The sequence below is a fragment of the Podarcis erhardii genome (genome assembly GCF_964252035.2).
Source record: "Podarcis erhardii genome assembly, chromosome: 12".
Taxonomy (NCBI): Eukaryota; Metazoa; Chordata; class Lepidosauria; order Squamata; family Lacertidae; genus Podarcis; species Podarcis erhardii.
In genome coordinates this window covers 441,887-467,886 of record NC_138513.1, presented here as the reverse complement: position 1 = coordinate 467,886, position 26,000 = coordinate 441,887, and the positions used below count along the sequence as shown (strand labels likewise).

Sequence of the window (26,000 nt, the reverse complement as noted above, 5' to 3'; positions counted from 1 at the left end):
TCTGTGTGTGCGCAGACGCGATTTTCGGCACTGCTCGGCGAGTCCCCGTGATCAAACCTATCAGTTCTGAAGGAAATCAGCCCTGAGTGCTCCCTGGAAGGACAGATCCTGAAGCTGAGGCTCCAATACTTTGGCCACCTCATGAGAAGAGAAGACTCCCTGGAAAAGACCCTGATGCTGGGAAAGATGGAGGGCGCAAGGAGAAGGGGACGACAGAGGACGGGATGGTGGGACAGTGTTCTCGAAGCTACGAACATGAGGGCGGCAGTGGAAGACAGGAGGGCCTGGCGTGCTCTGGTCCAGGGGGTCACGAAGAGGCGGACACGACTAAATGACTAAATAACAATGAAACCTTGAGTCTGAATGGGACTAAATTCCCCACCCCACCCCCCAGCACAGAAACTGCCCCCAGCTGCTTCCTAGCACCTTGGATCGGATCCATGCGCCGATTCACAGCCCAGAGGAGGAGGAGCCCCTTCTGCAGAGAAGCTTGAGCCAAGCTCCGTCCGTCCGGCTCTCTGGGTCCCTTGCTTCAAGCGGATTCCTTGTATTTCAGATTGAGCTCCCTGTCTCTCCACTCAGATGGCAGAAGAGCAGCGAGACCTGCCCTCCCTCCCTCCGCCCTCCTCACAGTCGGGAGATTCTCACGAGGAGCCTGGCAGCCACACGAAGGACGTGCGTGCGGGGAGAGGGAGGGTCATATTTTACGGGGAACGTTCTTGCAAGCGAGACAGAGGGAGAAAACATCTATAAATCCCGCCAAGCATTTTAATATGGTTCCCCCTCTCTGGCCGCGGATCTTCCCTCCATCAATTTCCTGGAAGGAGAGATGTGCACTTTCTCTGAAGGACACTCTAATTTCCCTCATCCCACGGAAAAGCAGCGGCAAGAGAGGCACTCTGCACGTGGCCCAGAGACACCCCTGCATTCTCGGCCCGGGAAGCAGACGCCCAGGCTAAGCCCTGGCTTTGAACCTGGGACAGGAGACATCTCACCCCTGGGCCAAAGGAGCGTGCGATGACCTCACCCCTGGCAGAAGGTCTGCAAAAACTCATGCCGGAGGGGCAGGGAAGGCAGTGGTGCAAGGAAGAGGCAGGCGTGGGGGCTCCACCGGGCTCTCCCCAATTCCGCCACACCCAGCTCCCTTAACCAGAGAGAGGCAGGAAGGAAATCACAGAACTGTAGAGTTGGAAGGGAACCCCAGGGTCATCTAGTCCAACCCTCTGCAAGGCAGGAATCCAAACTACAGCATCCGTGAGAGATCGGCCCAGTGCCACAGGTATGAAATTTACGGCATGTAATGCCTTAAGAGAGAATATAATGAAAATGATTTACAGGTGGTACATGACACCAGTCAAGCTTGCAAAAATTTACCATTTGCCCGATAATAAATGTTGGAAATGTAAAGAGACTGAAGGCACATTCTTTCACCTTTGGTGGACATGCCCAAGGATTAAGACTTTCTGGGAAATGATCTACAATGAAATAAAAAAGGTATTTAAATATACTTTTCTGAAGAAACCAGAGGCCTTTCTCCTGGGCATGGTCAGCCAATTGGTGTCAAAGAAGGATAGAACTTTCTTTATGTATGCGACAACAGCAGCAAGAATACTCATCGCAAAGTATTGGAAGACTCAAGATCTACCCACCCGGGAAGAGTGGCAGTTGAAGTTGATGGACTACATGGAATTGGCGGAAATGACTGGCAGAATCCGAGACCAGGGAGAAGAGTTGGTGGAGGAAGATTGGAGGAAATTTAAAGACTATTTACAGAAACATTGTAAAATTAATAACTGTTAGAAGGATGTTGGAATAATATTATATGATTTTAGCAGGAATGATATAAAGGATTTGGGAATAACTGACTGTTAATTGGTGAAAGGAGGAAAAGTAAAGTTACATTATATTAATACAATTTACAGGACAAAAAATTTAAAAGAGGGAAAGGATTTGCTGAAATGGATAATTGACCTAGAATACAAAAAAGGGAGGTGTGAGGAGGTCAAGGAAATAAGCTAATGAAAGATTAGTAATGAGGAGATCTGACGTATTTTTCTTTGCGTTTTTGTTTTTGTTTAATGGTTTTTTTCCTCTGTTTTTTTCATATTGTGATGTGCTGTTTTGTTTTTGTTTAATGTGGTATTTTTATTTTTTCATTCTGTAACCTTTAAAATTTTAATAAATATTATTTTTTTTAAAAAGAGAGAGATCGGCCCAGTGGACCTGAAGGAGCATCTCCCCCCTCATCGTTCTGCCCGGAAACTGAGGTCCAGCTCTGAGGGCCTTCTTGCGGTCCCCTCCCTGCGAGAAGCCAAGTTACAGGGAACCAGGCAGAGGGCCTTCTCGATGGTGGCGCCCTCCCTGTGGAACGCCCTCCCATCAGATGTCAAGGAAATAAACAACTATCTGACTTTTAGAAGACATCTGAAAGCAGCCCTGTTTAGGGAAGTTTTAAATGTTTGATCTTTTATTCTGTTTTCAATCTGTTGGGAGCTGTCCACAGTGGGGGGGTATAAATAAATTATTATTATTATTATTATTATTATTATTATTATTATTATTATTAGCCACCGGACCTTTGCCTGGCCATCTCAAATGGAGGAGAGTCTGCCCCCTTGTGAGGGAGTCTGCTCCCCTGTTGAATGGCCCTTGCTGTCAGAAAGTCCTTCCTGATGTTTAGTCGGAATCTCTTTTCTTGCACCTTGGAGCCATGGGGTTCAGATCCTGCCCTCTGGAAAGGGCAGCAGAAAAGAAGCGAGCTCCACCCTTCAGATATTTGAAGGTGGCTCTCATGTCTCCTCTTCTCCAGACTCAACGTCGCCAAATCCTCTGTTGGCCAGGCTTCTTCTTCTTCTTCCCAGCTGCTCTCCACATCGTCCCTGATCCAGTCTGGCAGAGCGTGAGCCACAAGGCAGAGGAGGCACCCAGAGATTTCGGAGGGGGGAGCAGAGACCTCCGCTGCAGGAAGGGGGGAGGAGCCCCAAATCACACACACACACAACACCCCTGCCTGTAGCCAAGCCAACTCTGACACCCCAATATGGCCCTCAATGAGAGGCAGCAGAAGAGAGGGATGCAGGGATGGAGAGGTAGGCGCAGGTGGGCTTGCAGAAGTCAGGAAAAATGGGGGGGGGAGAAGCAGAGGGGCATTTTGTCCCCCCCTCCTATTTCCCAGCTACTAAGTACCTAAGAAGAGTCTGCCAGATCAGGCCAGTGGCTCACCCAGTCCAGGATCCTGTTCTCACTGTGGTCAAATACTCCTAAGAACCTCAGTCTAGATCAGGGGTCAGCAAACTTTTTCAGCCGGGGGCCGGTCCACCGTCCCTCAGACCATGGGGGGGGGGCGGACTATATTTTGGGAAAAAAATAAATGAATTCCTATGCCCCACAAATAACCCAGAGATGCATTTTCAATAAAAGCACACATTCTACTCATGTAAAAACATGCTGATTCCTGGACCATATGTGGGCCAGATTTAGAAGGTGATTGGGCTGGATCCGGCCCCTGGGCCTTAGTTTGCCTACCCATGGTCTAGAGATAGACTGCCTCTGGGTCTGGAGGTTCCACAAGAACATCAAATGAGCCTGGCTGAAGGCAAAGGGGGTCCATCTAGTCCTGTTTTCACAGGGGCCCACCAGATGTTCCTGCTGGAAACCCCCAGCAGGATTCAAGCACAAGAGCAACCTTTCCCTCCTGGAGTAGAGCCATCCTGGATAGGAGCCCCCCATAGCCCCCTCCCCCTCCTTGGATTTATCTAATACTCTTTCCCAAGTCATCCAGTTGGTGGCCATCACTGCCTCATGTGGCAGGGAGTCCCACAGTTTAACACTTAGATGCAGAAAGGAAGAGCAGAACCTGGGAGAGAAACCCTCCAATGCTTGGAACGCCTTTTCTCATAGAGGATACACAAACATATGCAGAGGGCATCCCATCTCCCTTCCAGACCCCCAAGGATTACTTTGAGCCATAGGAAAATGTCAACGCTTGGGCGCAGGGGCCCGGTCCACTGAGGTGCCATGGAGACCTCAGCGTAGGCAGGGCCCGCATTCATTTTGAATTATGATTTTACTTATTCGCATTGTTTTGATTAATAATATGTTGCAGCTGTCTGCTTTGTTTTACTGCCTTTGACATTACGATGCTTACACCCCCCCCCCTTTGCTGTTGTGATCACTGCGAGCTCGACATTTGTTGCTGGAAAAGCAGAATACAAATCCTAGAATCGTCGAATAGCAGAGTCGGAAGGGATCCCAAGCGTCATCTAGGGAAGCCCCCAGGAGTGCAGCAATATTAAATCAAGATAAAACGTAATAAAGACTAACGGTGCCTTCATCTCTTCCTCCGCAGCCTCTATGGGGCCCTAACTTAGCTACAGAATCAAAAATCAGAGAGAGACCCCCCCAAAGGGTCTTCAAGTCCAACTGCCTGCAATGCAGAACTATTAAATCAAAATTAAATGGAATAAATAGCTGGAAGCTATTCTCAGAGACAGCGGCTGGGGCCTCTGGGCACATCTGCCAGCCCATGCCAGCCCACCCCTGGGTGTCTCTGCCCACACCTGACCACCACCTCCAGGTCCCGCTCGGCCAACCTACCTGGGTGACCTTCTCGGTGACGTTGTGGGTGCGATCCTTGAGCTTGCTGGAGGCAATGATCTCCTTCTCGTTGGAGGGCGACGTCAGGAAGGCCTCTGCCTTGAAGTCCACAAAGTTGAGGGTGATCTGGGGGATCTTGCTAATGGCCCGGTAGCGGATCAGGTCCGAGTCGGAGGTGGAGTTCAGCAGGTGGCTGCGGACGTTGTTCATGGCGCCTGCCGGGGACACAGAGGCCAGGTGGGAAACCCCAGAGAGACTGCTGGCCTCCTTCTCGGGACCCCTCTCCCTCGGGACCCCTCTCTGCCCCCCAACACACAGTGGAGCCTCAGGTCCGGGGCCCAGGCTCAGCTGAGCCTCCAGGGAGACAGACTAGAAGGGGCTGGATCAGGCCCAAGGGGACCCACTGAGTGCAGCCTCCTGCTCTCAAAGGGGTCACTCAGTTGCCCCCATGGGAAACCCACAAGCCGGATTTGAGCACAAGAGCGACACTCTCCTGCAGTTTCCAGAAACTGCCATTCAGGGTCTAACAATCCTGGACAGGAGCCGCCAGCAGCCCTCTCCTCCTCTGCCCAACCCTCCTTCAGAGCCATCCCAGCTCCTGTGGCAGGGAGTTCCAGAGGTTAACTGTGCCGGGGTGCTCCAACCCTTGGCCCACAATGCCTTTCTTGGCCCTTGGCAACATTTGAGAAAAACATCTTCATCTCTTTGCAATTTACTTTTTGTGCCATGCATTGCTAGAGAAAGCACAAACAACTGTTTGTGCATTAAATCTGAAGGAGCGTCTCCACCCCCATCGTTCTGCCCGGACACTGAGGTCCAGCACTGAGGGCCTTCTGGTGGTTCCCTCCCTGCGAGAAGTGAGGTTCCAGGGAACCAGGCAAAGGGCCTTCTCGGTGGTGGCAACCTGCCCTGTGGAACGCCCTCCCATCAGATGTCAAAGAGAAAAATAACCACCAAACTTTTAGGAGACATCGGAAAGCAGCCCTGTTTAGGGAAGTTTTTAATGTTTGAAGTTGTATTCTGTTTTTAGTGTTTTCTTGGGAGCCACCCAGAGTGGCTGGGGAAACCCAGCCAGATGGGTGCGATATAAATAATAAAATTATTATTATTATTATCAATCTAAATTCCTGCCTTGCAGGGGGGTGGATTAGATGACCCTTTGGGTCCCTTCCAACGCTACAGCTCTAGGATTCTACTACTTGTCCATTTAAGTATATATATTTAATTAAAACTATTGATTGTGTTGGGGCGCCAACTTGGGCCCCAGATCATGGGTGCCCAGTGATGCTGACGTCACGTGACCTCATGGCCCCTGGAACTGGGGGCCCTGCAAGGCCTCAGGCGCTGTTTCCAAGGCCCCCCGAGGGGTTTTTTGGGGGGCCCCAGGGACGCCTGGAGTTGGCACTGGTGGATTGTGTATGTGGGACCTATTGTGAGCGCTTTAATTTGCACTAGAGAGATTCCACGCCGAGTGTGCCTAAGGACCCACATAGTCGGAGAGACTGGAGCCCCCTGACCCTGCCGTGGGACCGAGGGGCAGGCAAGACCCTGAGCCCCCCAGCCCCTCTTCTCCCTACCTGTGCTGGCGTGGCGGCTGTGCCCACGGCCCTTCTCCCCCTCGCCCTTCATGGCCTCGATGTCGTCCACGGAGGAGGCTCTGCGCACGCTGTAGAAGCTCTCCCGGGAGCGGGTGCGAGTCAGGCTGCAGTTGGAGAAGGAGGCATCCAGGTTGAGGCGGGTCTTCTCGGCCCAGGGGGAGGAGTGGGTGACGGGCGGCTCTGAGGCCCCACCCCCCTGGCGCTCCATCAGCGCCTGCCGGTCCTCGGGCTCCCTGCACCCCAGGCAGTTGTTGTCCAGCGAGGAGGTGACCTCGTCCAGCGCCACTGACTCGCTGCTCTGCTTGCAGAAGTCCACCACCACCACCGCCTCGTCCGGGTCATCCTGCGGGAGAGACTGTTTGCTGCCCGCCAGCGCCAGCAGCGCCGGGAGCTTCAGGCGGAAGGACTTGCCCCGACCTGGAAAGGGTTAAAAGTTGGAGGAAGGTGTTAGGGGCTGCCCCCTCCCAGGGAGAAAGGGAGGCCCCCTCCCAACTCACCCTGGATGAGGCCCCATTGCAACCCTTCCCAGAGGGCGCCTGAGAAATTCCCCATCAAGAGATCCTTCGGCTGGGATTCAGGTCTTGCCCTGGGTTGGACTAGATGTTCTCTGGGGGTCCCTTTGACTCAACCATTCTAGATTCTAGTCCTTTCCGCTGAACGCTCTTTGTCCTCTGTAGGGTTCTGAGATTTCTATCACTTGTGGTGGACGTGTAAGGTAAAATCATTTTGGGAAATGATATATAATAAAATGAAAAAAGAAAGTTAACATTATATAAGACAAATAATAAATGTTGGAAATGTAAAGAAAAAAAGGAACATTTTATCATATGTGGTGGGAATGTAAAAAAGTAAAGAACTTCTGGGAAATGATATATAATGAGATGAAAAAGATGTTGAAATATACATTTTTTAAAAAACCAGAAGCATTTTTACTTGGTATTATAGGTCAGGACATTAATAGGCAAGATGTTAATTTGTTTTTATATGCAACAACTGCGGCAAGAGTATTGCTAGCCCAGAAATGGAAACAAGAAGAAATTCTGATGAAAGAAGAATGGCAGACGAAATTAATGGACTATGCAGAATTGGACAAAATGACAGGAAGGATTTGAAACCTGCGGGACCAGAGATTTACAGAAGATTGGAAGAAGTATAGGAATTATTTGAAGAGCAACTGTAATCCACAAATTACGCTAGTAGGACTACAAGAAGTTTTGGAAGGAGAAATACACGAAGCGTTTCAAAGTAGGAAAAGATAGAGATATCGGTTATGAGTTTGAAATGTAATAGGGAAGATAAGAAATGCATACTAAGAGACTAGATTGGAAAATTTTCAGACAGGATTGATGGAAGTCAAAAAAATTGAATAAGATGTAAAAGTATGTTTAATTACTGTTGAAAATTATATGTTAAAAAACTAATAAAAAATTATATTAAAAAAGTAAAAAAAAGGTAAAATTTGTTTAAAAACCAGAAGCTTTCCTATTAGGAATTATAGGTACAGAGATTCCAAAAGACCAGAAAAGACTGTTTACGTCTGCGACAACAGCTGCATGGATGCTACTAGCTCAGAGATGGAAGTCAGAAATAATCCCAACTAAGGAAGAATTGCAAGCCGAACGGCTGGACTTTGCCAAAATGGAAAAACTAACCGAGAGAAGCAGGAATCAAGGAGGACTTTGAAAAAGAATGGGGGAAAAATGTAATTTATTTAGGAGACCATTGTAAGCAAATCAAAAGTTTAGTTGGGCTCTAAGAAGCACTTGTAAAGTGACGAAGATTATGAATAATTTGAAAAATGAAAATTGTGGAGAACGTACAGATATGTAGATTTCTGTTACAAGGACCCATGTAGGGGATGGGGGGGGGGAGTCATGAGATTCAGAGAATCTCATGAAATGATTATATAAATTGTTTGAATGCAAATGTGTAATGATAAAAACGAATAAAAATATTTCAAAAAGAAGGAAAGAGAAATTTGCTCTTTGTGAACCTTTGTGGGCAGTTCTAGCTCTCAGGGCCGCTTTTCAGAGCTTAGCCCCCTCGCTGCCGCCTCCCCAGGGCCAAACTCCAGAGAAACCAGCTGTCAGAGCTGCCCAAGGTCCCAGCTCACAGAGGACCAACGCCAGGTCGTCGTTATATACAAAAGTCTTTATTGAAGTTCAGTTTCCATTTCAAAGCCGTAGTGCGCAGCTCTATGTCTTAAACTCTAGACCGCCGAAGCTCTGTCTGAATCTCCTCCCCTCTGACACCAGTTTAAGACTCTAGCCCTGCTCCACCTCTTCCTCTGCTCTCTCCTCCTCGGGGTCCTCCTGTCCGCTGGGGCATTCCCCTTTCTGGACTCTTCTGACGCTGAGTCCCCTGACTCCTCCCCCTGCCTCCGGCGGGCTTTAGGACCTGGTTCCCAATCCTGGTTCTCTGCTGTCCCGCGCGCCTGTACATTTGAACTTGGCTCTCGCGCCAACCCAGTGACCTTCCTCCTGACCGTTACACTGCTTCTGTCACTGCTTCCCTCTTCCGGGATGCTAGCTGGACCTGACCTCCCCTCCGTTGCCTGACTGTCCGATGGAGGCGTGGTCAGCCCTGACTCATCTGCTGGGGGAGACGCTGGCCCCGATACCTGGGACTCTTCCCCCCCACTATGCTCTGGTGGGGAAGCTAGTCCTGATTTCCAACTGCTGCTCTGAGAGTCCCCGCTGGCCCCTTGCTTCTGGAGTGTCCCCCTTGGGACCCCCCTTGCCCTGGCCACCGGCGCCCCCTTCTGTGAATCTTTCGATTCGCTGGAGAGGCTCATGGAATCTCTCGGGCCACTGTCATCTTCTCCTACGCTGCCCTCCGATTCTTCCCCTTCGCTCTCCCTTTCCTCCCTTCCCTGTGCTTCTGCTCCTGAGCCCCTGACACCAGCTCTGCCCATTTGCAGGAGGAAACGGCTGGGCACAGGACGGATTGGCCGGTCCTGTGAAGTCACTAACCCTTCCCCTCCCCAGAGCTCCACCTCTGCTTTTTTTTCACCTGACCAAATAAATGTCACTTTCCGGCAGCGAAGCCATGAAGGGTGAGCAGCCCCTCTGCAGCCGAGGGCAAGGAAGGGGGCAGGCAGGTTGAGATAGCATCCCTGGAGGAATTGGGCAGCCCAGGGTGGGCAAGAGCCCCAGTGGGAGGGTGCAGTGGGGGGGGGGCTCCTCCAAACCACCCAGGGCTGGATTGACGTATAAGCTAAACAAGCTCTAGTTTAGGGCCCCACTCTCTTGGCAGCCCCCCCCCCAAATTTAAAGGGAAACACTGGATGTACATTTCCAAAATATAAGATAAATAAAACCTGCATACAGCAACAGTGTTTTGTGTTGTGTAGACTCCTATGATGTAAGTCATGGGCCCCACCTGCTAGCCTGCTCCCTAAAATATCACTGGCAATTATTTCATTATTAATATACTTCTTCTTAACTGTATTTCACTATTAATATACTTCTTCTTAATTGTATCTCAGTCCAACAATTGCTTTGATAAAATACGTATTTTGTGATGTGCAAATGGCTTTAGATACCTATTAGGTTCATAAATTACCACATAGCAGGGGTCAGCAACCTTTTTCAGCAGGGGGCTGGTCCACCATACCTCAGACCATGTGGTGGGCAGGACTATATATATATATATATATTTTGGGGGGGAATGAACAAATTCCTATGCCCCACAAATAACCCAGAGATGCATTTTAAATAAAAGCACACATTCTACTTATGTAAAAACATGCTGATTCCCGGACCGTCCGTGGACCGGATTTAGAAGGCGATTGGGCCAGATCCGGTAGCCTACCCCTGCCATATAGCATTTATTCAACACAAAAAATAGTGGCAATTTGTTGTTGACAAAGGACAGGTGGACATCGAAAGGGCCCCATTCCCTTCAGGAGCTGAGGGCCTCCTCACACCTCCGTCTGGCCCTGAGACCACCCCATGTTCCACCTGTGTATGGGTTGCCTTAGAGCCTTCTGGGGTGGGAGGGGAGAGGGGGTTGCAGGAGGGTGACACCCCCCGCCCACACATAGGGCCCCCCCTACCTGTGGGCAGCCAGGCGGCTGGGGAGACCCAGTGGTTGGTGTTCTTGACGGGGCTGGTCAGAAGGTCCCTCTCCATCACCACCTCAAAGTTGAGGATGAACATGATGACGGAGCCATCCTCGTTCTTGACGGGCACTACGTCCACCAGGCACAGGAAGCAGCTCCCTGGGGGGGGGGGGCAAAGGAGCAGAAGAGAAAGGGGGGGTTAGGTTTCAGAAAGGAAGAGACAAGAGGAGGGAAGTTTGTAAAATGCCGTGCAGCACCGAGAAAGAAGAGGGAGCAGCTCTTCTCCCTCTCTCTGGAGACGAGAAGCAGAGGCAGACCTAGGGCCCCCTGGCATTCTTGGCATCCCGCCCCCGGTCCCTCATGTCCCTGGAGCAACATTCAGAACTCATATTTTTCGCTCCATAAGACGCACCTGACCATAAGACGTACCTAGTTTTTAGAGGAGGAAAACAAGAAAAAAAATACTCTGAACGAAACAGTGGATGTATGATTTTTGTGGCTCCTGCTGTGGCCACAGACATGTGATCGGATGGTGAATTTGGGGTGACCCAATGCAAAAATCCTGAGGATCCATGTAGATCCATGCTTTGTAACCACGTTTTTGCGCCACTGAGGCCCCCTCCCAGGCAGCCTCCTTTATCTCTAGCGTCCCTTATCTCTCTCCCGATCAGCAAACGATCAGCGGCTTTGTTTCAACACCCCCTTCCCTCTTTTTTTAAAAAAAGAGCATGATCTGCTTTTTGCCCCTGGGCAATTCAGCTCCAGGGACCACACATTCGTTCCATAAGATGCACAGACATTTCCCATTACTTTTTAGGAAGAAAAAAGTGCGTCTTATGGAGTGAAAAATACGGTAACTGGGCGCCAGTCACATTGATTTTGCAACAGGCAAGCAGCCTTTTGCGAGGAAGCCGTGATGTCTGCTTGCCAGGTTTGGCGACTACCATCTCCATCTGACTGGCTGGCGATGCCGCTGTGCCAGGCAGCTGGCTTGCGGGGCAGCATGGCACCCAAAGAAACGCCTCCAAGGGTGCTGCACTGCTTGGTGAATCAACTGATTGGCAGGGTGCCTGGGCATTCAGTTGTAGCAGCCGAAACCCACCTTTAAGGCGTCATTTGGCTCCTAGCTTTTCTAGCTCAGCTTCTAGCACTGCCTTCGAGAGGCCATTAAGAGACTGATATCATGATATGGACTTCAAGCCGGTTTTACACGATATATCAATATATTGCCCAGCCCTAATGGTCACCAACCTGGAAGGCTTGAAAAGGGGATTAGACAAATTCAGGGTCCGAAGATTCTGGGGTGGGTGTGCTTTAAATGCAACTTTCCCCCTTCTTCCAATTTACCTATTTATACAGATTATTCATCTGCAATCAGCCCTTTGTCACAGGGTGCTTGACAAGTCATAGAATCATAGAATCATAGAGTTGGAAGAGACCACAAGGGCCATCGAGTCCAACCCCCTGCCAAGCAGGAAACACCATCAGAGCACTCCTGACATATGGTTGTCAAGCCTCTGCTTAAAGACCTCCAAAGAAGGAGACTCCACCACACTCCTTGGCAGCAAATTCCACTGTCGAACAGCTCTTACTGTCAGGAAGTTCCTCCTAATGTTTAGGTGGAATCTTCTTTCTTGTAGTTTGGAACCATTGCTCCGTGTCCGCTTCTCTGGAGCAGCAGAAAACAATCTTTCTCCCTCCTCTATGTGATTAAAGTGATTAAGAATCCACAAAAACCCACAAAATCCATTAAAACAACAAGAATCAATTGCCACAATCCAAACACCCTCCCAAATAGATATGTGTCTTTAAAAAAAAAAAAGATTAAAATTTAAATATTTATAGTAATTGCTTGAAATGTAATGAAACCATTTTTTTATTATTTTATAAAAAAGGAGCAATAAAAGCAGCCAGCTACTAGTGGATAAGGGAGAGGAAATACAGAAAACAAAGAAATATATTGAACACATTGGAAAATAATTGCAGAGAATATTATTAAATCTCCAGTTTAAGAGGGAGCTGTTTGGGGAGGGGAGTCTGTCCATTTTCTTTAGTTTTCCTTCTAAGGGGAAATAACTGACTGATGATCCTTCTTTCCGGATCCGGCTGACGGATGCTGGCATCCTGGTCCAGCCTGACAGGCAGCTTCTCATGTCTTGTGCAGAGGAAGATGGAGAAAACTTGCTTTGCATTGCTCTGGAGGGGAGGACCCAAGGGACCAGAAAGGAGAGCTTTTGCTGTGATTTCTGCATTTCAGGGGGTTGGGCTAGATCACCCCTGAAGGCCCCTTCCAACCCTACAAGTCAGTGATTCTGTGATTCGCTGGAGGTCCTTTAGCAGAGGTCGGATGATGGCCTGCCTGTCTGCAATTCTATGATTCCAAGCGGATGCCCACAAATCCTATGGAAGGCCACCCGCTCCTGGCACCAAACCTCGCTACGGGAGTAAGGGGGGCCACCACCGACTTGGCAGACTTGGCAGCATCAGAGGCAAGGAATGTGCCCGCAGGGTGGCAGCGCCAGGAACCCAGCGAGTGGGTAGGGCAAGCCCTAATCCAGGCACAGCTCTTAACAGCTGCAGCACTAATCCCTCAGGCAGGCGTAAGGTTCTGGGCGCAGGGAGCCCCCTCCCCACTCCTCCGCTGGCTGCAGGGGGATTATCTCACACTCGCATCACCCAGCGGCTGGGGGAAGCGGGCAGAGGGGGTGCCAGGCCCTCTTCAAGGCCCAGGTCTCGCTGCCCAGATACCCTCCCCTGCCCCTTAGGTGGCAGCAGACTTGCGATGTTCCTGCCGCAAAATGTGGTCCCAAGCAGAGAGGAAAGGTGGGGTTCTCCTTCTGTTGGGGTGGGAGAATGCAGGGCTCAATCCTGCCCCCCTCCAGGGGAGGGCAGAGGCCTCCACAGGCATGGCAGGCAGGGGGGAGGGGAGGACAGTTGTACTGACCTCATTTTCAAGGGATTTGGAATCTTGCAATCTTCTGGGAATCTGCTTAAAGACACTCCGAGCCCAACCCCCCTCCCCGCCCAAGGAGATGGCGGAGCGGAGGAGGCCAGGCAGAGCAGCTCAGCCCCAGAGTCAGAACTGCAGAGCTGGAAGGGACCCAAGGGTCATCCAAACCAATGACCCTGGCAATATAATAATATTATTATCTCCCAACAGAATATTAAAAACGTGGTGCAGCTGTCTTTTCCATGGGTTTGCCCAATGCTCTTTTAAAAGCATCAGAGTTGGTGGCCATCCCTTATGGCCTATTCGGACATGATATATAATGAAATGAAATTAAGTGGCTTTTCCCAAGAGGTCGGAAGTCTTCCTGCTGGGGATACTGGGCAGTGAAACCCCAAAGAAAGCGCCGACTCTGTTTATGCATGTAGCCACAGCAGCAAGGAATTTCCGCAGAAGGGGAAGAGATGAGAGAATCCCCTCAGAGGGAGAAGGGCTGGTGGAAATCACGGAAGACAGAGAGGGCAAAACTGAGGGCACCAAAAAGAAACACAAATCAAGACTCTGTCAAGGAGAATTGGGAACCTTTCCTGGTATATTTAAAAAGTAACTGTTCACATGAAAAGTCCACAGCGGCGTTTGAAGTCTAAGATTTCTACCTCGGCGGAGAGTTTCCCTTCAACAATGTGTAGGATTGTGGCGCTGAAAGTAGTAAATAGATTTTTGGATGGGTTTCTGGAAGATGCCTGTGCGTGAATTTGCTTTATGTCTGGAGATCAGGGCACGCTGACCCATGCAGTCTTCGCAGTAAGGCTCTGTTCTGATGGCATGTGCAACGACCTTCACAGCTGTTGTAACATACCGCTTCTTATCATCCGCCTGTTCTGCCACTGAGGACTTCTTGGGTCATTCTTTGTCTTTGATCTCCCCTTTGACCTTACGCCTTGGGTGACCCTGCTGGGAGTAGGAGACTCCCCACAGCTTTGCTCACAAGGGTCATAGGAACATGCAAGCCCAATCATCACAATCATCATCATCATTTATTATTTATACCCCGCCTATCTGGCTGGGTTTCCCCAGCCACTCTGGGTGGCTTCCAACAAAATATTAAAAATACAATAAAACATCAGGCATTAAAAACTTCCCTAAACAGGGCTGCCTTCAGATGTCTTCTAAAAGTCAGACAGTTATTTATTTCCTTTTAAAAAAAATAATATTTATTAAAAAATTTAAGGGTTACAAAAAGCAAAAGTAAAAACACCGTATTAAACAAAAACAAAACAACACATCACAATAAGGAAAAAAGAAGAAAAGAAAAAAGAAAAAAAACCCACAACTAATCTTCCCATAACTTATCTTTCATTTGCTAGTTTCCTTGGCCTTCTCACACCTCCCTTTTTTGTATTCTAATTCGGTTAACTATTTCATCAAATCCTTTCCATCTTTTCCAATTTTTGTTCTGTAATTTATCTCAGTATGATGTAACTTTACTTTCCCTCCTTTCACCAATTAACAGTCTATTTTTTCCTAAACCCTTATAACATTTCTGCTAAAACCACATAACTTCATTCCAACATCCTTCTAACATTCATTAATTTTACAATGTTTCTGTAAATAGTCTTTAAATTTCTTCCAATCTTCCTCCACTGACTCTTCTCCCTGGTCTCGGATTCTGCCAGTCATTTCCGCCAGTTATTTATTTCCTTGACATCTGGTGGGAGGGCATTCCACAGGGTGGGCGCCACTACCGAGAAAGCCCTCTTCCTGGTTCCCTGTAACTTCGCTTCTTGCAGTGAAGGAACCACAACAAAGCCCTCAGAACTGGACCTCCGTGTCCAGGCTGAACAATGGGGGTTGGAGACGCTCCTTCAGGTATACTGGGCCAAGGCTGTTGTTGTTGTTGTTGTTGTTGTTACTTAGTCGTTTAGTCGTGTCTGACTCTTTGTGACCCCATGGACCAGAGCACACCAGGCACTTCTGTCTTCCACTGTCTCCCGCAGTTTGGTCAGACTCATGTTTGTAGCTTCGAGAACACTGTCCCACCATCTCGCTGTTTAGGGCTTTAAATTTCAGTACCAACACTTTGAATTGTGCTCGGAAATGTACTGGGAGCCAATGTAGGTCTTTCAAGACCGTTGTTCTATGGTCTTGGTGGCCGCTCCCAGTCACCAGTCTGGCTGCCACATTCTGGAGTAATTGCAGTTTCCGAGTCACCTTCAAAGGTAGCCCCACGTAGAGCGCATTGCAGTAGTCCAAGCGGGAGATAACCAGAGCATGCACCACTCTGGTGAGACAGTCCATGGACAGGGAGGGTCTCATCCTGTGTACCAGATGGAGCTGGCAGACAGTCGCCCTGGACACAGAATTGACCTGCGCCTCCATGGTCAGCTGTGAGTCCAAAATGTCTCCCAGGCTGCGCACCTGGTCCTTCAGGGGCACAGTTACCCCATTCAGGACCAGGGAGTCCCCCACACCTGCCTGCCTCCTGTCCACCCAAAACAGTACTTCTGCCTTGCCAGGATTCAACCTCAATCTAGGTAGTGATGATCCCGCGAGTGAGCCGACTATTAGCCACGGATAGCAGAAGACCTGTCCTGCACTGCAGTGGTGCAGTTCTGCACTATGGCCACAAGGTGGCGCCCCTGCCTTAGTGCTGCCATTGGCAGCCCTGAAAGCTCAGGGCAGAGAAATGCAGAATTGTTGCATCCTTGAATTTTGGAGTCAGAGGGGGACTTCAAGGGTCATCTAGTCCAGAAAATCACAGCTAATCACAGTTGGTTTGGTCAACTGGTTGAAATCTGAAACATCAGAAAAAATGTTCCTTCCCCGCAGCACCATTAACCATGCAGCAGATTTAAGAAATGTTTATTTTAGGAAAAGGCAACCCTACAGAGTTTACAAAAAGTACCCCAGAGAGCAGGGCATGGGGAACGTTTGGTCTGCCAGATGCTTAAGAGGGATGAGGCTAAAGTGGCCCCCACCAAATTCAGCCCCCTGTTTTCACAAGGTCCAACCAGATGCCCAAATGGGAAACTCAGAAGCAGGATCGGAGCCCCAGAGCAACTCTCCTCTTCTGAAGTTTCCAGAAACTGGGATTCAGCAGCAGTGCTGCCTCAGAGGGTGCAGGCAGAGCACAGCCATGCTGGCCAGGAGCCATTCTCAGCCTTCTTCGGCGCTCGCTCAACACAGGCAGTCTTGGCCTGCTCTTCCAACAGCCTACAAGGCTGCCCCCCCCCCCCATGAATTTGTCTACTTTGCCAAGGGCAGCAACAGTCACAGAGTTGAATGGGGGGGGCACTTGCCAGGGATGATGGGAGTTGTAGTTCCAGATGACCTGGAAGGCTCCCCCCGCCTCCTCTGGGGCCACCATCTCTGGTCTTCTCTGGGGGTGCCAGCCTGCCACTCTGCCCAGGGCATCATCTGGGCACCAACACCTTGGGCTTTCTGCTTCTGAATGCATCTACATTGATGCAGATTGACTCAAATGATGAGTTGACTTTGCAATAAATGCTTTGTGATAAAGCAGACACCTTGCCAACAAAGGTCCGTATAGTTCAAGCTATGGTTTTCCCAATAGTGATGTATGTAAGTGAGAGCTGGACCATAAAGAAGGCTGATCGCCAAAGAACGGGTGCTTTTGAATTCTGGTGCTGGAGGAGACTCTTCAGAGTCCCATGGACTGCAAGAAGATCAAACGCATCCATTCTTAAGGAAATCAGCCCTGAGTGCTCACTGGAAGGACAGATCGTGAAGCTGAGGCTCCAAGACTTTGGCCACCTCATGAGAAGAGAAGACTCCCTGGAAAAGACCCTGATGTTGGGGAAGATGGCGGGCACAAGGAGAAGGGGGCGACAGAGGAGGAGATGGTGGGACAGTGTTCTCAAAGCTACCAGCATGAGTTTGACCAAACTGTGGAGGCAGTGGAAGACAGGAGTGTCTGGCGTGCTCTGGTCCAGGGGGTCATGAAGAGTCAGACACAACTAAACGACTAAACAACATATACCTTTACATGCACTCAGTTCATAGGCATTAAGTCTAAACTGTCCCTTTGCGATATTGAATCCACTCTATGTTCACTGAATTGTGGATCTGCTGATGGAGCAGCGTTCCTTCCTGCCCCCCCCCCTTCTCACCCCTATCTGGGTGGGGGGAAGAGACACTTGCTTGCATCCCTCTCCCACCTGGGAGCCTTTCTCTGCTGCCAGGTCTCCTCTTGGCTCACATCCAGGGAAGGACCTGGAACCTGCCGGGTTCTGGGCTCCCTCTTTCTTCTTCTTCCCCTCTGGGCCCAGGGGCTCCTGGCTTCTCTCTCCAAGCCGCCCTCTGTCCCTCTGCTCCACCTCAAAGGGCGCAGAGGCTGGTGGTATTTTAGGACTTGGAAGGAGCGCCGGGTCCCCTGAGAGCCACCCAGGGCAAAATGTCAGACGTGCTCACAACAAACAAGCCAGAGGAGAGAGGAAGGGAGAAAACAGGAGGACGCTGCCTTGGCCACAGCAGGGAGTCCAGGTGAGGGGGGTCTGGGGGGGGGCGCTCCAAGGTCCTGCTCACCTGCCAGCATTTCTGCCCCTCCTGGCCTTGCCACGGAGCCCAGCAGCAGCTCCAAACATCAGCAGCGGGCAGCCTAGAATCAGAATGAGAACTGCAAGTGCAGCCCAGCAGTGGAAACAACAGCTGAGCAGCAGGCAGGCAGGCAGGCAGGCAGCCTCCCTGGGTGACTCTCCCACCTCCCTAGGACTCAGCTTATCTGGTGGCCACTGGGAACCAGTAGCTGACGGGGAGCTCCCTCCATCACCTCAAGGCTTTGGCTGTAGCCAGAAATCTAGAGCCAATCTCAAGAGGGAAAAACAAGTAGGTTATCCAGCCAGTCTCAGTTGACCTTCCCTTCCTTCCTGAGTGTAAGAAGAGCCTGGCTGCTGGATCAGGCCCAGGCCCATCTGGTCCAGCACCCTCTTCTCGCAGGGGCCAACCAGACGCCAACAAACAGGATCCGAGCACAAGATCAGCTCTCCCCTCCTGAGACGGCCACCAACAGGTATTCAGAAGTACTGCTTGCCCCCATAGCAGAGCCACCAGGTCTACTCGGAAGGGGCAGGTGAGCGCCCAGCCTCCATTCCCCCACCTCCACTTAAAAACCTCCAGTAGAGGAGAGTCTGCCACCTCCCAAGGGGATCTGTTCCACGTCTAACAGCTCTTGCTCTCCGAAAATTCTTCCTAATGTTGCGTCAAAATCTCCTCTCCTGTCATTTGAATCCACAATTTCACCATGCATTAATGGTGTGAAAAATTAAGCACCTCAGAAGAGCCTGCAGAATCCGGCCTGGGCCCACCTAGATGCCCATTTGGGGAGCCCCAACTCTCCCCCCCTCCAGTGGTTTCCAGTGGTCTTTGTGAGCAAGGCTTCTTCCAGCCAGAGAGGAGCCCCTCACAGCCCCCGCCTCCATCCCTCGGTCGAATCCATAGTTTTACTCTGTGCAGCATAAAGGAGGACTTTAGATTCTGCCCTGATTCTTCCAACCTTCTTTTTTAAAAAAATATTGTCAGGGGCTCAGGAGCAGAGGCACAGGGAGGAGAGGGAATGGAGAGCGAAGGGGAAGAATCTGAGGGCAGCATGGGAGAAGATGACAGTGGCCCGAGAGATTCCATGAGCCTTTCCAGCGAATCAGAAGATTCCCAGAGGGGGGCGCCGAGGGCCAGGGCAAGGGGGGTCCCAGGGGGGACGCACCAGAAGCAAGGGGCCAGCGGGGACTCCCAGAGCAGCGGCTGGCGATCAGGACCAGCGTAGTGGGGGGGAAGAATCTCAGGTGTCAGGGCCAGCGTCTCCTCCAGGAGGGAGAGAAGATGAGTTAGGGCTGACCACGCCTCCATCGGAGAGCGAGGGAACGGTCAGGAGGAAGGTTGCCGGCTGGGCGCGCGCGCCAAGTTCAAATGTACAGACGCGCGGCACAGCAGGTAGCCCGGAGGGGGAACCAGGTCCTAAAGCCCGCCGGAGGGTGGGGGATGACTCAGGGGACTCAGCATCAGAAGATTCCAGAAAGGGCGAGACCCCAGCGGACAGGCGGACCCAGAGGAGAAAGGAGCGAAGGAAGAGGTGGAGCAAGGCTAGAGTCTTAAACTGGTGTCTGGGGGGAGGAGATTCAGACGGAGCTTCAGCGGTCTAGAGTTTAAGACATAGAGCTGCGCGCCGCGGCTTTGAAATAGAAACTGAACTTCAATAAAGACTTTTGTATATAACAACGAACTGGCGTTGGTCCTTTGTGAGCTGGGACCTTGGGCAGCCCTGACAAATATATATTAAATTTTCAACAAAAACAAACCACAAACAACAACCACAAAAAAGAAAAAAATGCACAAAACAATATCAAATCCATAAAATCAGATTCTCCAAATCCCGTGACTCCCCCCCCCACCTTCCTTAAATTTTCTTTTCAACTGCATATCATTTCTTCTCCAAATTATTATTATTTCACTTCCACTTACCTGTGCTATTTCTAAAATTACAAGTATTCTTAAAATCCTGCCACTGTATTAGCCTGTTTACCTTTGCAAATACATAATAAACATTTTCCATTCTTTTTAAAATTTCTTGTCATCTTGATTTCTGAGCTTCCCCTGATCTTCCAACCTCCAAGCCTCCATTCAGGCTGCAAGTCCTTCTGCCCCCCCCCATCTCATATCAGCTTATCTCGCTGCCTTCTGTTATCTGAGAGACAATAAGTGTGGACCTTTGAAGTGAGCTGTGGATAAGTCGAACCCAGGAGTCCCAGGCCCCTGGAAGAGGCGCAAAACACACACACACACACAGAGGCCACCCCCTGCAAGAGTCCTGCCTGTGCCACTAGGGGGCGCCCAAGTGACCAGGCTTCTGAGGAGCCTCAGTTGCAGACAGCACAGCTCCTTGCAGGGGGGGTGGTCTTTTGCTCATCTCCCAGAAAGCAATTACCGTATGCTACTTAATTAGAGGAGGAGAGGAGTTAATGAAGTTCCTGCATTCCCTTCTACAAGGAAGATAGGAAGGCTGGGCAACTCTTGGCGCTGAGCCCCGGAAGCCACAGTGGGAGGGAGCTGGCCCCTTCTGGCCCTGTTCAGGGGGCTTCACAGAACTGTAGAGTTGGAAGGGACCCTGAGGGTCATCTAGTCCAGGCATCCCCAACCTGCGGCCCTCCAGATGTTTTGGCCTACAACTCCCATGATCCCTAGCTAACAGGACCAGTGGGTCAGGGATGATGGGAATTGTAGTCCAAAACACCTGGAAGGCCGAAGGTTGGGGGTGCCTGATCTAGTCCAAACCCCTGCAAGGCAGGAATCCTTTTGGTGACAGTGGGGCTCAGGACCTTGAGATGAAGGGTCTCAGGATCTACCAACTAAGCCATCCCTCCCAGTCCCTGTGGGGAAGAGGGCGCTCGACTGGGTGGGCCAGGGCAGGGTGGTCTTGCCATACAGGCTTTGCCAGGAGGGTGTGTGAAGAGGGTCTAGGGGTCTCAGTGGACCAAGAGGAACAGGAGTCCATAGTTTGATGCAGCAGCAAAAAAAGCAGACACTATTCTAGGCTGCATCAAGAGCAATGTAGCGTCCAGATCAAGGAAAGTCATAGTCCTGCTCTCTTCTGCCTTGGTCAGACAAACACCAGGAGTCCTGGGTCCAGCTCTGGGGGCCACAATTGAAGAAGGATGTTGACCAGCTGGAAGGGGGGCAGAGGAGGGAGACCAGGATGACCAAGGGTCTGGAAACCAAGCCTGATGAGGAACAGTTGACGGAGCTGGGGATGTTTAACTTGGAGAAAGGAAGAAGGAGAGAAGACACAATAAAGGTAAAGGGACCCCTGACCATGAGGTCCAGTCGTGGCCGACTCTGGGGTTGCGGCACTCATCTTGCTCTATAGGCCCAGGGAGCCGGTGTACAGCTTCCGGGTCATGTGGCCAGCAGGACTAAGCCGCTTCTGGTGAACCAGAGCAGCGCACGGAAATGCCGTTTACCTTCCCGACGGAGCAGTACCTATTTATCTACTTGCACTTTGACGAGCTTTCGAACTGCTAGGTTGGCAGGAGCAGGGACTGAGCAACGGGAGCTCACCTGGTCATTGCGGGGATTCGAACCACTGACCTTCTGTTCATCAAGTCCTAGGCTCTGGGGTTTAACCCACAGCGCCACCTGTGTCCCTCAGAAGACACAATAGCCATCTTCAAATATCTGAAGGGCTGAACATGGAAGATGGGGCAAGCTGGTTTTCTCCTGCTCCAGAGAATAGGACTCAAACCAATGGCTTCAAGTTAAAGGAAGGAGATTCCAACCAAACATCAGGAAGAACTTTCTGATGGCAAGAGCCGTTCCATGGTGAAGTGGACTCCTTAAGGTGGTAGCCTCTCTATCCTTGGAGGTTTTGAAGCAGAGGTTGGCTGGCCATCTGTCATGGATGCTTGGACTGAGATTCCTGCATCTCAGGGGGTGGACTATAGGACCCTTGGGGGTTCCAACTCTACATTTTTATCATTCCATGAAGTCTAAAAGCTAGTAGAGCATGGGGAGGGGGACCAAAGAGAGCCTCTCAAAATGGGGCAGGGGAGGGGCAGGGGCTGTGTCCCCTCCCAGCTGCCAACCCCCAGCTCCTGCTCCTCTCCATCACACCCCAGAGCGCTGCTGCTTCCCCCCCCCCACGGGTGCCGGAAAAAGAGTGCTGCCCCCCTCTCTATCACAGGCCCTCTTGACACTATAAATATCCCTGTTGGAGAAGTGAGCCAGCTGCTCTGGAGGACTGGGGGGGCGGGAGGTCAGAAGATGAGGCAGGGGACGGGGGCTGACAAAATGCAGGTCCTCCAGGCTGGTGCTGAGTGCAGAAAGCCCCTCCCTCACCCAGGCCCTCCTTGTGCTGGGGGGGGGGTCACAAGCCGCTGGCACAGCACCCCCTTCACACACACCCCTTGCCCCACCCCAGCACTCAGATGCCCCTCTCTCTTCAGCTAAGAGGCAACACTGAAGGGCGCCCCCCCTCGCAGACAGGGGACCTCGTCCATTTTAAGGGCTGGAAGTTTCCCGTGCCAGAACTGAGTCCCCAGCACAAACGGCTCCTCCCAGCACCATCTTCGCCAATCATTATTTCACTTCATTAAATTTATACACTGCTTGAATGTTTAAGAAAAGCCTCAAAGCCGTTTGCAAAGAAAGATTACACTATAAGATTATGAGTAGGAAGAGCGTTTCAACAGCAATAGATTTTAAAAGATTAAAACTTGTGTCAGCTTTTATTTATTTCACAAAACCTATGCTCTTTCCTGTTCTGTTCCTGCCTCTGACGATGTATTGCAAAACGCATTGCACTCCGTGGTTGCGTCAAAAATGCATTGCAGAATCCACTTGTCTGGAGGAGGCCAAGGTAGTATTGGGGAAGAGGGGGCATTTAGCAGATGTGGAGCGCCTGTTGGTTGCTTGCCAGTCCCTCCCCAAATGCCAGGAGTCAGGCAGCAGTGCCCCTGAGCGCATGCAGAGTGCCATTCCCCCTGCAATCTCTGAAACAAAGCAGAAGGCAGCAGAATGTCCCAAGGAGGAGCCAGGCCGGAAACCTCTCATAAGAGGAGGTGTCTGGCTCAGGCCCATAGATGGGCCATTGGCTGGTCCAGCAGGTTCTTCAAGCCCAGCCTCCTGCACTCCCAGGGGCCAACCAGCTGCCCATCAGGAGTAACCACAAGCTGGAACCCAAGAGCCCAGTCCCACCTTGCACTTCCTGGCCTACTGCCTCTGACGGTGGAGGTGTTGTGGGGATTTATGTCTAGGTTGGGGGGGTGTTGCCCCTCCAGCAGATATCATGCACATGCAGCCCACTACCAAAATCAGCACAATCACTTTTGTGACTTTTGTGACTTGTCCCCACAAAACACTTCATCACAGTTTCTTCCTATCTATGCAAAGGGCCTCTGCTGCATGGTACCAAATGTAAGAATTCACTGATAAATGTTATCTATGTACTGGCTCACTGGGAAAACTTCAGAAATTCATATAGACACTTGAGCTCAGCTACTCAGACACCCCTCTGCCTGAGGGATAATCCCTGGCATCCTGATACCTGAGTGCCAGACAGGTAGCCATTCCAGAAATAACAAACCCAGATGAAGACAAAAGGGTGTGATGAACTTGGCTGAGAAACAGGGAAATGTAAATATCTCTTTTGTTCCACTTGATGGGTGTTTGGTGGAGGGCAAGGGGAACCATGGGGCAGGGTCCAGGATGCTCAGATTACGGCCACCAGACCTCCCCTTTCATGATGTAACTGTGATGTATTAGTGATGTAGTTTTGGGGGAGGGGGTGTAACATGGGGATTAAAGGTAAAGGTAATGGGACCCCTGACCATTAGGTCCAGTCGTGACCGACTCTGGGGTTGCGGCGCTCATCTCGCTTTATTGGCCGAGAGAGCCGGCATATAGCTTCCGGGTCATGTGGCCAGCAGGACTAAGCCGCTTCTGGCGAACCAGAGCAGCACACGAAAATGCTGTTTACCTTCCCGCCAATGGTACCTATTTATCTACTTGCACTTTGACGTGCTTTCGAACTGCTAGGTTGGCAGGAGCAGGGACCGAGCAACGGGAGCTCACCCCGTCGCAGGGATTCGAACCGCCGACCTTCTGATCGGCAAGCCCTAGGCTCTGTGGTTTAACCCACAGCGGCACCTGTGATTAGCAGCTAATAAAAGTTTGGGTTCTCTTTTGTTTGGGGCTTCCATCTTGCTTCATCTTGTGGCAGGTGGGAGTCCTGTCCAGTCTTCAATCAAGACCAAGCCTACTGGCTGCTGTTTTGCTCGGGTATTCTGGGCTGGTGTCCTTGTTTTTTGTCCAAGGGAGCCCTCAGATTTCTCCATTAACAGTTGCACAGCACAGCTATCAGGTTATGCAGAGGAAGAGCCGGCCGGATCAGGCCAGAGGCCCCTCTAGACCAGCCTCCTCTTCTCACAGCAGCCAAGCAGATGCCCCAACGCGGAGCCTGCAAGCAGGATCTGACCCCCTGAGCTCTCTCTCCTCCCAGGGCTTCCAGCAACTGCGATTCGGAACAGTGTTTGAAATTAGTGGCTGGTGGCCCCTTGCGACCAAGAGAAGATGTCCGGGTGCCAGGATGGGGCCTGACATCTCCACCACCTGGAGGTGCCTGTCTGAGGATCACGGGATCTAGGCTGTTATCACTCACCAAAGCTCCATTCTGTAGTTCGATCAGTTATCTGCACAATCGGAATGAATTTCTGGAAGCAAAATTGCTTTTTCTGCGCAGCCTGAGCAGGAGCCGGGAACAATGCTGTAGTTAATTGCTGGCGCTCGTCTTCGCCTCCCGCACTGCCCTGCCCTGCTCACAGCTGTGGAGAATATTCCTACGTTATGAATGGTCTGTGTCACCATTCAGAAAAATAGGCAGGGCAGGAAGAGGCCAACATATCTAATTCCTGATCAAGGAATTTTTCTTCTTGAAGTTCTCAACGTTCTTAACTGAGCTCAAGGTGATCCTTGATGCTTAACTGAGAATCAATGCCAGTCAGTCCATCGTTTGAAAAATAAGACTTCAGAGGCCTCTTGCCCCCCAAATGGCCACTTTCCATTCTCTTTGGGTGACTGCAACCTTGGCTGAAGGGGCCATTTGGGGCAGAGCTGATCTCTCTGAGTTTCTAGCACTGATTCAGAAGCATTTCTGCCTCGGGGGGGGGGGGGCAGAGCAGAGTTGGTCCTGGCTGGGAGCCATCCATAGCCCTCTCCTCTCAACCCGGGTGGGAACCCCTCTGGAGGCCTCTGCTCCCCACCTTTGGAAACTGGCAACCCCTGAATCCATGTGCATGGCAGCTCAGCTCCAGAGCACCTGCGCTGCATGCAGAAGGTCTCAGTTCCGGTCTCCAATGGCTGGGCCATGTCTCCCTTCCTGAGCCCTGGAGGCTCCTGGCTGCCAGCCCGTGCAGGCAGTCTTGTGCTGTAGACACAGACCCCAAAGATGCCGCCACCTATGGTGCTTCCACAACAGCTGGGCCTGTTGGCACCCCCCAAAAAGTGGCTCTCCGCCCCCGCTAAATCTCAGCTGCCAGCACCCTCCCGCCCTGGCGAGGCCGCCTCCCTCCTCCTGCCGGCCTCCCCAGCCCTGACGCAGCCCAGACGCTGCTGCTCCGGAGACACAAAGCATACACAGCTGTCAGCAGGGTGGCCTGGCTGCCAAAAGCCCTTCAAGGAGGAGGAGGAGGAGGAGGAACATTCAGCCAAGGCCGCTCCGGCACAAGCCTGGAAGGAACTCGGGGGCAAGCGGGGCTGGGGGGCTCACAAGCAGTCCCAAAGGAAGCACCAAACACTCCCCTCCCGCCCCAAACACCCAGCAGCAGCCAATCCACCAGCCATGCCCCCGGCAGACCTTGAACTGGATGTGAGGGAGCCGAATTCAAGTCCTGGCCTCTGCGGAGGGGAAGAGCTGGTCTCCTCCTGGAGAAGGCGACTGGAAGGGGCTCTGGACCACAAGAGAATAGCTGTACTGAGGGAGGGGCTCCTGTGCCCTCCTTGCCCCCTCCCACATGGCAGAGCCCTGACCAGCTGCCCTTTGACCCCTGCTATCAGCAGCCAGGAATAGCCTGGAGATAAATGCTCCTCCCCTCTTCCCGGCACCCCCCCCCCCACTTTTCAAAGAGCTTGAAAGTAGCGCAGCGCTACAAAATGCCACGGGTGGCAAGGGTGCCTGGGCTGGTGGGGGCTCTCCCCTCCCACAAGAGAATTGTTCGCACAATGAGGGCCTCGGTTGTATTAGCTGAGAAGGCCAGGGCAAAAGTGCCCCCCCCACATCCAAGAACAGCACCCA

General features: G+C 51.3%; 1 protein-coding gene across 2 annotated transcripts in view; it reads right to left on the bottom strand.

The window, feature by feature from the left end:
* The window catches only part of KCNH2 (potassium voltage-gated channel subfamily H member 2), a 99,037-nt gene that overhangs the window by 54,135 nt on the left and 18,902 nt on the right, over positions 1-26,000 (bottom strand). For both annotated transcript variants that reach the window (XM_081834219.1, XM_081834218.1), the window contains exons 3-5: positions 10,252-10,416; positions 6,174-6,611; positions 4,597-4,811 (exon numbers count right to left, since the gene is read on the bottom strand). In XM_081834219.1, coding sequence (XP_081690345.1) covers positions 4,597-4,811; positions 6,174-6,611; positions 10,252-10,416 — 818 coding nt within the window. The remainder of the gene's footprint in view (positions 1-4,596; positions 4,812-6,173; positions 6,612-10,251; positions 10,417-26,000) is intronic.